We start from the raw sequence: 16629 nt of genomic DNA on the forward strand, positions 1-16629 counted from the left end.
TGGCAATATACTTTGTCTTGATCTAGTTTACAATGATCTCTGAAAATGGGACCTGCGATATTTTGCCCATACTTCCTCTGAGATGTAGGAGCAGATTTCATCATGATTGTTATTGATAAATTGATTTATGGTCATCCAAAATCGGGAGCTGTTGTTGTGTTTAACGTCGGCTTGTAATTTGGCCCTGAGGTCTTCCTCCATAGCTCTATTCGCATCCCTTTTCAGTTTTTTGAGGGCTGCCCTTTGATTCTGTAAAACTTTCAGTTGAGTTTTGTCACTGGGTTTGTCCCGAAGGTATCTCAGGAGTTGGTTAATCCTTTTTTTGCATACTTAATTCCTTGTTTTGCCTTGTATGACATGGGCATTGTGCCACTAAATCTTTGCTGGTTTGAAGGCTTGACCTTGGTTGTGTATGATTCCATCGCAGATACGTAGTTTTTCCATTTCTCGACTTCTCCGTCTCCGACCCTTGCATCAAAATGTTGTTTTGCAGTTTCCAGCATCTCGCTGCTTGCTGCTAATTTGAATTTGATTAGTCTTAAGTCGATGGTGGTTGTTGATCCTTGGGGCTCCCGGCAGCCTTCGAATATTGAGGTCACTGTTTTCAGAGCTATTTCTTGGGGCCGATGATCACTGTCACCTTTATTGCCCATCTGAAAAGGTGTGATTTGCTGGAAAAGGCCAAGAGAAACAAAGGTGTAGTCTAGAAATTAGCTGGTTTTTGTGAAGATAAATGAAGCTAAGGAGGATCATCTTCTGGTAGTCTGCCATTTAGAGCCCTTAGGTTAAGATGTTCTAAAACCTCCAAGGTCGTTTGTCCAATCTTGGTTTGCTTACATGCTTCTGGTTTCCCCTGCAGCGGGATATTCCAGTTTGCGTTATGCAACAGCACTTCTTCTTCCAACGAGGAGCCCATTAGGTAATGATTTAAGTCCCCAGTTAAGATGAGGTCGGTTGTGGGACCCTCTCTTAGGCATGTTTCCGCAAATTTGCACATTTCCTTAGTTAGTTTGTTTTTAAATTTCGGTTAAATATATACGTTTATTATCATGATGCTGGTGTCCCTTTTGTTTTTCGATGATTGGGGGAAGGTTACGATAACTGCTAGTGATGATTGCGATGGAGGGCCAAAAATGCGAACAGAATGAGCAATTGTGTTCCCCACATATATGACTAGCCCTCCTTGCAGATGGACATATTTTGCCCCCCTGATGGTGTTTGAATGGAAGCGCAAGAAACCTTGGAGGTGGCGGGGTTCTTTGGCCCATGTTTCTTGTAATGTCACAATGTCGAAAGCCCTGACGTAGGTGACAAAGTCGAGATCAGCTATTTTGTTGGCCAGGCCATTTATGTTCCAAGAACAGATCCGTACTATATCCTTTTTTTCAATTCCCATATCCAGCGTGCGAGGAACGCGTCAAACGTTTGTATTATTGATGGTTCTTGCGAACCATCGTGTGTCTTCTTCCCGCGCTTGCAGTGTAAAGGGATGATTGCAGCTCCTTAATTGCTCTTCTTTATGCCTCATGTCCATGTTGCAGTGCCTAAGGCTCCTCTCAGCACTGATATAGTTGGTCTAGAAACAACTGTTGCAGGACCTCTCGGTGGAGCTTGGTTTAACAGCCTGGTTTGTAGTACGGGGCGATGGTTATCCCCCAAGATTTTAGGATGTCCTGTTCTGAGAGTATTTTGTGTGTTGTTATTACAGTGGTCCATGTAGCTCTTGTTTTTTCGCCTACCTTTGCATCACCGGACTTAATGAATTCTATTGACTCCAAGTCTGTTGTTTTTAAATCTGCTAGTGGTGGTATATGAGATAGTAACCACAGTATGTTACCTCGGTTTAGGATGTCATGCCCCGCTTTAGAGGTGTATTCAGGTATGAACCATATTGCATTCGTGTCCCTTGCCCCAGCCCAGTTGGAGACGCCGAGATGTTTTTGCGGAATTGGCCTGTTGGCCTCGTTCGGTGCACTGTCAAGAGCCATTTGGATTCCTTCTGTGTGGTATATGTTTCCTTGCCAGTTTGGACACTGGCTGATTTGAATTTGATCTTGTGTTACCAGTAAGTTTTGTTTTTGAGGTGTCAAGTGATTTTTGGCCATTGGTTGTGTGGCTATTGCGTCTGTGGGCAGAAGCTGACTGTTGTGTGCTTTCTCATCTTCCCTTTTGGCTGTTTGTTTGCTGAGGTGGATATTCAGACTCCCCTGGTTTGTGTTCCCCACCGCGGCGTTGTTATTATTTGAAAGTGGGTCTCGGGAGTTGTCGGTGTGTCCAGTATCCTAGTTTGTCGTTTTAATGTGAATTCTCATCCCTATATCTTCTTCCATTCTGATATGATTTGGTTTGCAATAGGGTTTCCGACTCGGTGGGGCTAGGAAGGTTTTGCTCCCGCCACCCCTCGTGCGTCCTCAAGTGTGCAGTTTTCTTTCTTTCCGCTGGAGTAAACTTGGGCGCCGCTAGACGTGCTTGCAGTGTTCTTAATGGCGATTGTTTCTGATATGGGAGTGTTCTGTTGCATTGTCCCTTCAAGAGCTAACAATGACCCGTTGGAATGTTGCTTTGTCCCCCCTTGCAATGAAGGTGCCCCAAAGAGTCTTTGGAAACCGTTCCTAGTAGGACTTTGCTTATGTAAATTGATACTTGTATAGCGCACTACTCACCCGCAAGGGTCTCAAGGCGCTTGTACGAATACCGCTGTGGAACCCATCCTGGCTTTCCCTGTGAGGTGTCCACTCCTGGGCACCCCCAAGGTGGAGGCCAGGCATCCTTAGCGTTGTGGGGGCCGTTGTGGAGATTAAGCAAGCTATTGCTTGCCCAGAGTTGCAGAGTGGGACTCCATGATTGGAATAGGCACCGAGGCGAGAATTATCAGGTTCGTGGAATTTTGAGCCCAAGACCCGCCGAGGCGGGGAATTGAACCCTGGTCCCGGTCTAGACCTCTGCATCAGGGTCTGCCGCTCTAATCATTGAGCCACACTTCTCCCCACTTATGTTTCCGACCTTTTCGTTGTTGTGTGCGTCTTTATTTTGCATTTAATTTCAGTTCAAAGTTTTGTGCCTCTGCCTGTGGTAGCGTGTGGCTGTGGCTAGGAGAAGGTGCTGTTAATTGTGGGTGGTTTTTATTTTTGGTGGTAATTCCCAATTGGTTGGTTGAGGTCGGTGATTGCTCCTTGCCAACCTCCCCAGGCTGGTCGCTTACTGTGTCTTCCCAGTGACCAGACAGGGATTGCTCTTTAGTACCGAGTGTGGACGTTATTTGATGCCCTATTGATTTGTAAGCATAAGTCCGTCAGCATGGTCGGGAGAGTTGCTAGTTTGTCCACAATTGGACTGCACCCGCAGGTTTGATGCTCAACTGACGTGTGATCAAGAGTGCTCTCCAGCGTTTTGTTCAGATTCCCCAGCTTGCCGTTAATTGATACAACATAGACAGCCAGAGTGTTCAATAGGGTTAGTTGCAAATCCATTTTGTCAGTCTGATATTTCAGGGTCTCCACTAGGAGTTTCACAGTTTTAAGTAAGCTTGCCCAAGCATCGCCGTGGTCGATGCCTTGCATATCCACTTTAGGGCCACCGGCCCGTTGCTGATTTTGCCGCTTATGTCTGTTGTTAGTATCTCTCCTTGGTTTGTTCCAGGATTCCCAGGTATGCAAGTGGGTGACTCATGATGCACCTCCCCTGTCCCCTTTCCCCCCTTCTTATTTGGATTTTCTAGAGAGTGGCTCCTGTGCGTGTCTCCCCGATAGGCTGCCAGGAGTGCCTCCCATTCGTCCTTATCAAGGTAAGAGTGTTGATCCAGTTCATCTGGGTCCTCCAGCATGCTGGATTGGGGCATCACCGGGTCGCGTTGTAGGTGCGTTGAGACATAATGTGCTCTATCTTCTGAGCCTTGCTTGCCCCTAGAGTTTTCAAGTGGTCCCCTTTCTGCCTTTAGGTCTTCCGGGTTTGCATCCAAGATTCCGTCTGCAGGGTCGGGCTTATTTCCAACCGTGAGATTGCAGTTGAATTGTCTAGCTCACAGATGGTTAATGGCTCTATTGATGCACAATTTTCACCACTTTTTTGTGTTGGTTGGTGGGCCTGGGTGTTGAGGCCATTGTGATGTTGTGTGCGTTTGCACGGTCAATGTTGTTTGCTTGTTCTTCCCTTGCACCATTGGTCTCAGTCTTGTTTCCCCTTTCTTGCGCAGAAGTTGGTGGATCCTCAGAGTGCAGTCCAGTGCGCACTAACTCCGGGGTTTTTAAATTCCAATTTACGGCGGTTGCTGAGCCGTGTGGGGTTGTTGTTAGGCTGTCTGACCCTTGCCTTTTCCTCTTTCCTCCTTGAGCGGTAGATCCTTCAATCCCTTCCTCCTTACGTTGATCCTCTAGTCGGGAGGGCAGGAGAGGTGTTGGTAGACCCGCAGGTGCCTTAGGACATGAAAGCAGGGTGTCACCAGCGTTTTTTAGAAAGAAGAATTTAGTATCGATTTTATGCTGCTAAAGATGGCATATTGCTGTTTTAGTCCCTGGTGTTGGATTGCTTAACCTCAAGGGATCTTGTAAAATTTCAATTATGGTGTTATCCATCTGCGTTGCTGGTCTGGTCTTGACCTGTGGTTCTCCCTCTATGCCATCAGGAGTTTTCAGCTTCCTTTTCTGCCTCGCAGTTTGATTTGTAATATTGCTAGTATTACCTGTTCTCGTAGCGGCTTTGGGTCCCCCACAAACGCATCCTGATCTCATGCTTCGAGTTTTGTGTGGATTTTTATGTGGGTTTTTCGGCCTATTTAAATTGTTTTAAGCTTTTTGGGCTATGTGGTGCTGTTTAAGATGTTTGCTTTTTCTTGCTTTTTCTTTGGGCGTTATTAAAGGCATTTCAGAGTCTTTCGTAGGATGCTGTGGGTTATGCCGGGTTGTGCTGCTTGAACCGCTTGCGCCTTGCGCCTTTTGACCTACTTCTACTGCGAGTGCTGGCAATGCTTTGATTGGGTACTGAAGTCGCTGAATTTGCTAAGAGCAGTCCCGCCCCACAAAAGACCTGCTCACAGTTCCTGCTGCGCAGGTTGTCAACAGATGTCAACAGATGACCACTCACCGCACTGCACAGTGTCCTGCGGCTCCTGTCACGATGAAAAGCGATGAAAAACCACAGCTACACCCACACGGGAAACGCGGGGAGCTCCTGCAGCTCTTGTGGCTCACCAGACCGCAACTCGGCTTCTGCTTCCGTGGTCACTGCTGCAGGCGCTTCAGATGCGTTTGCCGGTGCGATTGCTGGTGGCAGCTGCTGCGGCCGCTCCCTTCCGTTTAACCCGCGGTTACCCGCAGTATGCGCTGTGCTCTGTTCTGCAGTTGCCTGCTGCCTGCCGAGCCTGCTGAGCCTGTTGAACCAAACCTAGTTGGGAGTCAAGCAGGGGCTTAACTAGCGCTTGGGCGGGCTGTCCTCTGTTACTCGCTAGCTCCCCGCTCCCCAAATCCCACGGCTGCTGCCGCCACTGGGTGGACTCAGTGGATTCTGGTGGGTCCTGCCTGGTGCTGTTGCCACTGCTGGGCCGCCAAAGTGCTCCAGCGACTACTGCCGCTGCCGGGTGACTCTGGAGGGCTCTGTTGGGTCCTGCCTGGTGCTGTAGCCCCTGCTGAGCCGTCAAAATGCTGCCAAAGTGCCGCCAAAAATGCTCCTGCAGCACCTGCTGCAGCAGTGTGTCTCACTGCCGCTCCCGCTGCTACCGGGCCGTTCCAGCATTTATCCGCGGCTAGAGTGCTTATGTTTGGAGCGGCTGTAGACCGTGCCACTGTTGTGGGGACACCGATGCCCATCCTTCCCTGCCCTGCCCTGCCCTACCCTGTGCTCACCCTCCGCACTTCACGGTTGTAGGGGAGCAGGGGATGGGGCAAGACACCAGCAAGACACCAAGAGGCCGCTTCACCCAAGCTGCAGAGGGGGAGAATCTAGGTGATCAAAGCCGGTCAAAAGCCTCCCAGCGCGTCCGCTCGCTCCTCTCGCTCGCGTCCGCAGCACAGCACAGCGCAGCACTCCGGATCTACTAAATGCGTTTAGCAAATTGCGAATCGCAATTAAGGAATACTTTCCAATTCATTTCTATGGGCCAGGAGGCCCCTAGGAATGAATGGGAAGTTATTCTCAATTTGCGATTCACAATTTGCTAATCACAAATTGAGAATAATTTCAAGGGTGCAGGGGTGTCCAAAGGACACCCTGTTGCACCCCTGAAACATGCATGGGTGAACAGGTGGCGCACATACATGCCCTAAGGGCATGTATGTGCATCACATGGCACTTTGAAAAATGCAAAAATGTGCATTTTTCAAGGAATTCGCAACTTACCACCAACTAGAAGTTGGTGGTAATTTGCGATTCCTTAAAGACATTTTGCATTTTTTTTTGCTTCATACATTGCATTTAAGGAATCGCAAATTTTGCGGTTCCTTGTTTTGCACCAGATTTTGCTTTATACATACCATTTAGCAAATTCGCATTTGCAAAGGCCGAACTTCTGCGAATTTCGGCTTTTGTGAATGCGAATTTGCTTGATACATATGGCCCCATATCCTTAAAAGCCCACTCGACGCCCTCCAGGATGGGGACTCTCAGTGAAGATGATGCAGGTGGGCTCTGTTAACCTGTAGCTTGCAGGGAGTCCTTTCCTTAACCCTTCTTGAAGCAAGGTGAAGTCCTTAGGACTTTAGTACCAAATTGTGCAGCAGGTGCAGTCCTTCAGAGTGAAGTCATTTGGGTGCTGTCCTTCAGAGTGGAGTCATTTGGGTGCAGATCCAGATTCCAGCAGGGCAGTCCTTCTACTCCTTGTAGTTTCAGGCAGCAGATCCGAGGAACTATGCAGCTCTCCCAAATTTATTCACAGTTTCTGGGTGTCAAGTAGGAGTGCACTCCTGAACAATGGAATGCAGGGTGCCATCTAGGTGTATGACAACTTCCTCCAAAGTGTGGCATATTCTTGTCCCAGAAAGCGTTATTCTCTCAAACTCCAACATGGAGAAAGCCTCTCCTTTGGGGTTAGATCTGACAAAGTCAACCCACTGATGTGGCTAAGTAACACCATGACTGATATAATTATTGAGGCTCCTGAGTGGCTGGGTGCAGGGTGTGGGAGTCAGCCTGTGCTGGTCCCAAACTGTCACTCTCCCTTTGAAGACCAGTTTGGCTCCCCCACCTTCCTGTCTTTTGGCTTCTGCAGCAAAAGTTCTCCAACCACAGGAAATCCATTGTCTACTCTGACAGGACACTTCACACCTCATAAAGCAGCTCTGTCTCAACTTGGGAAAGACTGGCCAATTTGCAGGGGACACCTGGAAGAGTGGATTTTACCTGACAGGAAAGAAAGTTTAATAACTTAGTGCCTGATTACGACTCTGGTGCAGCGGCACCAATGCAATGCTTCCTCCCCTGCGTCAAAACCGTGCAAGGACTGCCAACTGTATTAAGAGTTGAAAATGTGCAACTCGTAATACGGTTGGTGGTCCTTAGGCTGATCCCATGGCTGTTCCCATGGCGGTGCCTTGAAAACAGTCACAGCAATCGGAATGGCCAAAAAGTTCCAGCCCGGCATGGACGGTGACATCCATGCCATGCTGGAACTGGGGGAATACAAACAGGGGGTACATGTTGTACCCCCCTGAATGTATCTTCATGGCATAAGGGACATGGGGGACCTCTAGGGCACCCTTTGTTCTTGCACTGCCAGTCAAGAACTTTAAATATGCCCTGCTCAGCTTAATGGATTGTGGCGCTCCTGCGCCACAGCAGGCGGTCCACTGCTGATACGACTTTGAATCTGGCGGTCGCAAGACCACAAGAATCATAATTGTCTGTAATAGTTATTATAAAATTATAAAGTTATTATCTTAACTATTAATTAGATACTTGGAAGCATATTTTTAGGTGGCTCCTGTCAACATTTATACTTGAATAAAATATTGTGATGTTAGCCTATGAACCCATTCAATACAATGGGGAAAAACAAAATTTACATTTTTTCCATCACCAGGGCTTATAAAACATCTTATATAATGTCCCTGCTGATTGGTTACAAGACACCCTATCCCTGGAGCACTTAGGGGAGACCTTAGGGGTTATTTATTATTAAAAAAGGTAATTTGAGACTTTGAAAGTACCTTGAAATCCAAAGTCGAATTTGCATATAAATTTAAACTAAAGGCAGCGTGAAAGGCAGTGCTGCCTTTAAAATGACAGCAAGTAGTAGTGCACACATAAGTGCATTAAGTCTACTGAGCCTCTAATCCTCCATGCTCTATTATACACTGGGGGCAGATTTACAAGCCCCCTGCGCCACCCGTACATCAATGTCCGTGACGTACTGGTGGTGCAGAGGGCTCCTCCATATTTACAAGGACAGGAAAAGCCACCCTGCGTGACTTCCTCTCCTTGTAAATACGGCCCCTTCACACGCAGCACTTTGCGTTGAAGAGGCTCTCCATGGGTGTTGCTGTGGGTGTTCCCACACAACACCGATGAAACATCACACATCTCCAGATTTACAAAAATCGTAAATCTGGAGATGTGTCTGAATGCTACGCCACCCTTGAAGTGGCGTAGGGAGGTGCAACGAGGAGAAATGTTTTCATTTCGCCTTGTTTTTTCCTCTTTCAATGCCTTCAAGCATTCTACAGAATGCTTTGAAAGAGGAAAAGGCCTTTAGTGATTGTTTTTGTGCAGGTAAGTTCCCCTTCTTGCACAAAAACAATCTCCCCATGACGCAGGCATACTTGCACCAGGGTGCAAGGGTGCCTGCGCCGGCGCTTGGCAGCTGTTTGTGCACCAGCGCAGGGGAAAGCACAGCAATGCGACATATTCTTGTAAATATGTCACATTCCTATACTCTGAAAGTGCCGCAGCGTGGCGCAGCCAAAAGGCTTGCAGTGCCACGCTGCAGCACTTTCTTGTAGATCTGCTCCTAGGTGTTGGAAAATGAGGCATTAGTTGTGAAGCCTGATTAGATAATGGGGCTACATGAGTCCTTCACTGGGAATGAAACACCCCCACTGTACCCCTTGACTCTCAGAGGGTGGTGCTGCAGAACAGTCTAAGGCTTACTCAAGGGAGGGGGTGTGGGCTAGTAATCACCATTTACAGGTATACAGAAATAACACTCACTAATTTATTGTCCAGTCTGTACTTTTCTTTATAAAAAGGAAGAGTACATTTATTACAAATGCACTTCTCAATACTAAGCATCACTTTACAAATATACGTAAGCTGATGGAAATACTTCTCACATTGCGCAAACATCCCCACCCTCCCGCAGGAGGGGTTCTAATACCACCACTCACATGTATGAACCTCAGCTTGCCCCCAAATGCAACGGGTTGACCATAACCCGGAGTGAGGACCCTTACCACTGGTACCACCCCAGTGGCACCCCTCCATTATTTCAACACATATTTATAATGGGAACACCTGCCATAGGAACACACAACCCTGACTGAGAGCACCTCAGACTGAACATACATTATGGACACTTAAATCACAGTGGCTGACAGTCTGGATGTTCAACTAACGCAGTAGCAAGAATACATGTCTCAGCATCACTTGGTCTAAGCATCACTTGGAATGATGTGAATTTATCATATTGGGTAACATGAACAATGCAAATCAATCATAGCCCCTAAAAAGCATCACATCTATAATCACATATCTATGCAATTAAAACCAGGCACCCTGATTAGGCTAGCTACATATTTCAAGTTTGTTCACTTATAGCATCAGATCATACTTATGACCTGCAGTCCCTTAAAAGAACATTACATAAATGCACCACCTGTGCAATTACACCTTTCCACCCCTAGGGGATGCTCCATGAAGAGCCTCTTGCACCTCATTTTAGTCCTCAGCATCAGCTCCCAGCTGAAGAACAAAAGGTCCAGCATTAGGAAGGCTTGAAAACATGAATGACCCCTTGAGGAGTTATTTCCTTTAAGTTACCAGAGGTTTAGGGTGGGAACGTTCCACCTTTGTGCTGGGGGAGTCTGCGTTGCTCCTGCAGCTCACCCGACACATTGGAACTCAAATGGTGGTGACCCCATCTTCTGGGGGACACCATATGCTGAAAACAAGCCGGTGTTCTTAGCAGCCCAATCATGCCCTGAGGGCATTATGGGGTGCTTTCCCCAGATTGTGCATATCTGAGTAGCGCCTCTCCTGCTGCTCTGGGGAGAGCCTGCTGCCTGCGATGGTTGCCTCATGCTGCTTCCACACTTCTTTAGGGGCCCTCTCCTACCTGCACTCACCGGCTCCCTGCTTGGCCAGCACCCTTGCGTGCTGCCACGGGAGCCGGCTCTTCATTCTGGTCAGCCCACTTCACAGGGAGCTCAAGGGCACTCCCGACTTCTTCGACAGGGCCCAGAGATGGGGTCCAGGGCCCCTGAGGCCTCTTCACGGGGCCCGATGGCGCTCCACAACTGCTTCTTCAGCAGGGCCTGAGAGGGGGGCCTGGGCCCCTGAGACCTCTTCCCGGGGGCGCAACGGCGCGCCCACCTTCATTTTTCATCTGGGCCCAGGGTGGACTCCTGGGCCCCATTTCATGGAGGCTCGACAGCGATTGTTGAATTTACTTCACTGTGGCCGGGGGTTGGGATCTTGGGCCCCATAGGACCCTTCCCGAGGGTTGCAACGATGCTCACTGACATCACCTTTTACTGAGGGAAGCCCCGGGGACCTGACCCTCCCCAAGGTCACATCTGAGACTGGCGGCGGAGCCCCATGTGCTTTGTCGATGGTCACACTAGAGGTAAAAATGTGCCTACTTTCTGGAGGGCATATCTTACCCTTTGGAGACGATTTCAACAATCTTGACCTGTTTGCGCTCTTGGTGGCCAGCCCTAGCCACCTGGAGCCCTTTTCACCACCCTCCGGGCCTCCAAGAAGGCACACTCGGCAAAGAACTGTCTTCACTGGCTCCCTGCTCCAGACTTTTACCTGTCTCTCCTTCTGGGTCTTTTTTCTCCTTGTGCAGGGGCCCAAGCCTCCTCTCACTGGCCCTGGACTCCCTCAAAGGCAAAGCCTAGAGTCCTGTGGCAGTCATGGGGTTCTTCCTTTCAACTGCTCATGGCGCCATTCTCCAGCACCAGTCTTCGTCAGCAAGACTACACCCCAGAGAGAGCTCCTCTTCTTGTGCAAGACCTTTTAAGAGAAACTGGAGGGGGCTGGCAGGAAGGCAACTCTGACCTATACTGCAGTGACATATAACCTCTCTGCCCCTGATCCCTATTTCCTGCACAGGCCTCTGAGATACTTCAAGATGGAGTTGTCCAAGTGTCTCATGCCACATGGTCTCTGAAAAGCCCCCTTACCCCACTGGCTGACTTATTGGCCCAGGCTGGAGCAGGCCTGGTTCCTGGTGCCTGGCACCAGGTGACAGCTGCTAATTGAGGCCCTGCAGCTTCACCCCATTGCTCCCTTTTGGAGAGAAGACCTTCGCCCTTCGGAATGCTTACAGTGAAGGGCTAGGCCACTGATGCTACAGCTAGGGGAGGAAGGTAATTAATACAGCCAGACAGGGTCCCGCCAGGCTCTAGTTCTGAGCTGAGTCAGAGGAATATGACGTTTTTGGATAACCCATAAGCAGTACAGATATGGCTTCGGATATAGCAGAATGGTTCTTTTCACGCAACTTTCCTTGGTGCCTGTCTGGAGTTTGTAGGCCCTAGGGAACTGGAACTACCCCATGTGGTCTCTTTCTCCATAAGAAAATAATGGAGTGATCCTACAGTGATACAGTAAACCACACTGACTATCCCTTACTTGTGTCTCCCCACATTATAAGGACTATTCCATGTCACCACCCAACTCGGCATAGTCCCTTCCGCACCATTCTGTCTGTACCCAGGTCCTGGGCTGCGCACAACAGGGATCTCCCCCACACAGCCCTTACATGGGTGTACACACATCTGCACTTGTGTCCACATGCAGTCAGTCCGGTGCCCCTCACCCTGGCTGCAGCGCAGCCACCTTATCTCATAAGGTGGTCACTGTTGGAACCCACTGCAGTCCATTTTATCATGAGTTTACCATGGGTAAGCCCCAACTTATGAGGCTCTCCCACAGTAAAAGATCCAAAAACCAGATGTTCAAAAAGCGAAAAATCCAGGCGGCGCAGATGGTCACTAGGGATTTACAGCTAGGCTGCCAGTACCAATTATAATTCCACCTAATTTGCCTATCCAGTGCAAAGCATAAAATGAGGGTGATCCGAGCAAAAAGGATGACTCTATCATATACACCAACACTGTTTGGCTTAGATTGCAAGCAGACTGAAAGTAGGGCCCATGTGATAAAACAATTGACTGTTGCTTCCATGCCCCCCATTCAAGCCGCACTGCTTGTCAAATCAGGGCCCAGTCTAGGCTGTGCTGCGATTCAGGAAATAAAAACATTGAATATCACCACATGTTCAGAAAAATTGCTCTCAACATTTATCATACTGTACATACTCACCTTTATTATACAAGAATAACATTCTAATTTAGAAAACAAATTAGTTAAGCAGCATCATGCAATGGTTTCAATGGGATTGCCATATATTAAAAAATATATGAAATGGTTGATCGTATAGGGCATCGGAGTATGCTACTTTTTTGTATAACTATTTAATTATTTACCACATATTCTACATGAGTTTCGAGTTTTCATTACACTGTAATACATTATTTATCATGCTCCTAAAAAATCATTTTACGAGTTATTATAATAAAAACGCACTTAAAAATTCCAAAAAAGCATTTATGGTTTTGCACCATAATTAATGTATTATGCCCAAGTGTTCTCTGCTATCTCAGAAACTGCTATTTTATCTTATCAGCAAATGGTTTAATTTTGCATCCTTGTAATGAGACTGTGATGAAATAAATCATAATGTGCTTAAGTGAAATATACGAGATCTGCCGTAAATTGGAACATATTTATCTGCCCAGTATCAGCACACACATCTGAATTTCAGACAACCTAATTACATCAACAGGCCTAAATGTAGCTGTAATGTTTTGCCTCCGAGTGTCTTAGGTAAAACCTGCCTTGGACCCTTGTGTACTGGCTACTTATCACACGTTTCCTGTTCTTTTTGTTTTTTGGTGAGCATTGGCAGTTGTTCTGCACTTTGACTTATGAAGCACATCACTTTTACAGTGTTATCTGCGTGCTAGCTGATGGCATGCCTGTTTGTAATTCCTGCCCCCCCCCACCCCGTGTTCCCCTCGAACTTGGTACATACCACTATGGGGAATTCTTTTCATTCTAACTGTATTGGTGATGGTGACTCAGGAATTTTTAACAATAATGAATGTTTAAACTGTGACTTTTATGATTTTAACATGCTTTGAAATCGAATAAAGTTTATTCTGATTCTGACTCGGGTATAAACTTGTTTAAAAGCTTCTCTCTTGGCCTGTCTAGTCTGTCTGTCCATATGAATGACTTTGTTTAGAGCCTCTAACCCTTGTGCTGCAGTGCGGTTTAGGGTTAGATCCAAGTGCCAATGTTATTAAACATGTACCTTGAGTTTCAAGGAGACGTAGCGCCATTTTTATTTACTGGTTTGTTGATGTCCCCTAATACTATCCTAAGAAGTCATGCGCGGAGGATGCGAGTTACTGTGGAACTACATTTGTGCAACCTAGATCTGAAACTTGCTACACTTTTTGGCTTATTTAACTGTTTTACTGCGTAGTGTCTTAACCCTTGTTTCTGAGGTGAAGTCTTTGGATTTTGATCTCAATTCAACATTGTCATTCAAGCCACACATTAATAGGATTTGAATTCATGTTGTCCCTAACGTTGCTTGTTTATAAAAAAATCAAACTCTTCTTCATTCCGCCTAACTTCAGAGCCACCATTCAGGCCCAAGTTCTTTCACATCTGGATGGGGTAAGCCTCCCAAGTTCTTTCACATCTGGATGGGGTAAGCCTCCCGTTGCTCCACGATCAATAGGAGGGCCTGAGTCTTGAATGCTACCCCTAAGCCAGTGTGCTTGCTTACAACAGTGAGAGGTGGAAACAATATTGGTAGCTCCTTGATACCGCTGCACTTTAGATGTTCCCTTATCACTTTGCTCTTAGCGCTGCAATAGAATCAAAGATTCATGCTCAGTTTTATTTTTCTCACTTTGTTAAACCAAATCTAATATGACCCTACCAACTTCATGGGTTCTGAAGGAGAGGGAAGGACTACTCTGCAAGATAGTCTGAATTCTAATCTTCATTTTTCCCCTCTCATCTTAATTGTCTCTGTTCTGTTCATAACACTTCATCAATCAGCAATTCAATATCTTGGAGGGGGAGGGGGGGGGGGTGGTGAGCTGAGTTTATCCATCTTTTCCCAGTTCCCTTTTTCTTATTGTTTTATGTTACATTAAACCTTGAAGTGGGTACATCCACAATTCTAAATTTGCAGGTTTCTGTTTACGAACATTGAATGCCCTGCTAATTTGGAATGGCAGACCGAACATGAGAAGCACGACTGGTTGTGGCGTCAGGCCACACATGTTCTTTGCTGCAGTGCATCATCAGGGAAGAGCTCTTACTCCATTGCTAAAAAACACTTGGATATGTTCCGCACCCATTCAAGGTAGCCATCTAAATAGTATACCCACACGGCCAACATCCCATCAGACTCATGGGAACCCATTAGTAGCTTCCAATTTGATTCCAATGGAAATGCAAAACCTAGTGTCAGAATCATATTTAGAGGGGAAAACAGTGGACTACAAAGTGGGCAGGAGATATTTCGGCAGCATACACCACCATAAGTACTTCAATTTATATTCATCTAGTTATATAAAGATGAGTCTACTTATCACCCACAGTTATGGCCACCTATGGATAATGGCTTAAGCATCAGTGAAGTTAACTTAAACATCACCAGAAAATCAGAAACCAACATATTGAATAATGGATTGATGAACCTGTTAAATTGGAACACGTTCAAAGACGCCCTAAGATTTATAACATTTTGGGGTAAACAATACATCTTAGTTGTTAATCTATGTTAAGATTGCGTTCTGATAGATATTAATGCCTTATGCTTTGTTCATAAGGCACTTCACAACTCAGGCCCTGAAGGACTTAAGCATCTCTTTCAACTGTATGTTCCTTCTAGATAGTTGCGTTCTGCATGGAAAGAATCTGCTGGTTATTCCTAAATTTTGGAGGTCAAGATGTTCATGGATTGCTTTTGCTGTGGTGGCATCTAAGCTTTGGGAATACTCTCCCTCAATCCATCTCCTGCCTGGAAGTCCATTTTCCTTTCCGTAAGTCCTTGAAGACCTGGCTTTTTTGCCTTGTAATGTCCTTTTAGTGTAGGAATGATTGCTCTCGCCCCACCAGAAGACTAACCACATTTGCTTGTGCTTTATAAGTTGTCAGATCAAATCAATCAAGTTATTTGTGGTGCTAATGTATACCCAGATGCAATCAGGATAAACTGACCACTCACAATTCAACTGTGTTCCGCTGCTGTGGTTCACGGATTTACAGATGTCATCTGCAACTCGCCACTATGAGTTCTGTGAAAGGGGTGGCATAGATAGTAGTACTACCTTTTTATGACAAACCTTTACTTGTGCTTGTGTTATTTCCTTTGGATGTTGCTTTAGGTAGGGGTGTAATGTAGGTCTCTAGGTAGACCAAGGAATTCATACGATCCATTGGTCTGGGGTCCTCCACAGAGACAAGAGTTTTTGTATGCCAATAAGCTGCCTATCCAAAGCAAAGAAAGCCATCACCATGCCAATTTTGGTGTTCATGATCAGGACATATTTTAGTCTTGTGGAAAGCAGAAATTGTCAGGTGATGCACTGTCTATATTGCTTTATTTGAAGCAGGCCCCTTTGTGAATGTGTTTATTAGAATGTTTAAAGGAGTGTAATCACTGTCGTAGTTGTAACTGCTGTCGTAGCATAGTCTTGGAAAGCATATTACCAAAAAACAATGTGGCCTATTTACAGTTTGAAAAACAGGGCGGTACATCAAATAGGTGGCAGAGTACCCTGCCCACCAAACTTTATTTACAGTCAAATGACTGTTATGGTCTTGCAGGTAGTTCCCCTACTGGCCCAACCATTGGAAACCTTAGACCATCCACCCTATTTAGAACAGATGTACTAACATTCTTTATTTCCTGTGTGGGACTACCAGGAAAAGCCGAGTGGTTCTAAAAACCATTCTCAAACACTGGGCAGAAACACCTCGTCTTTCAGGGCCAATATTTTTTTTGCATTTCAATAAAAGACCTCCTGCTATGAGAGTATGTGTTGGGTCTGCTGGATTTCCAAAGGCAAGTTTGCAGAGCGACCTCATGAACTATGGCGACTGCACAGTAAATGTTCAGTGTCATCTAACGTACCGCCCTGTAGGCACATCCTCTGAAGGCAAAGAATTCCCCACCAGGCAGATGAAAGTCTCTAAATATGTTGGGATGTAGTCCACCAAGGCAGAATACATGCCTCTGCTGCGTTGGTGGAATGGAGTACAGTCCACCAACCTCAAAGTAACATCCATAGTAATTTTTCTTCTGAGTTATATATGGGTTGGTGCACTCTATTAATTCATCGAAATCCAAAATGCCTTTTCACAATAGAGAACATGTGGATGTTCATT

At 46.4% G+C, this 16629-nt stretch overlaps 2 protein-coding genes across 3 annotated transcripts in view; one reads left to right on the forward strand and one right to left on the reverse strand.

Moving 5' to 3' along the window:
• Nucleotides 1-16629, forward strand: part of DNTT (DNA nucleotidylexotransferase) — a 1394583-nt gene that overhangs the window by 47741 nt on the left and 1330213 nt on the right. The gene's annotated exons all lie outside the window — the stretch shown is intronic.
• LOC147711788 (uncharacterized) overlaps nucleotides 300-16629 on the reverse strand; it is a 41506-nt gene continuing 25176 nt past the window's right edge. Inside the window, exon 3 of the mRNA XM_086924716.1 lies at nucleotides 300-671. Coding sequence (XP_086780842.1) covers nucleotides 300-671 — 372 coding nt within the window. The remainder of the gene's footprint in view (nucleotides 672-16629) is intronic.

The sequence above is a fragment of the Lissotriton vulgaris genome, chromosome 5 (genome assembly GCF_964263255.1).
Source record: "Lissotriton vulgaris chromosome 5, aLisVul1.2, whole genome shotgun sequence".
Taxonomy (NCBI): domain Eukaryota; kingdom Metazoa; phylum Chordata; class Amphibia; order Caudata; family Salamandridae; genus Lissotriton; species Lissotriton vulgaris.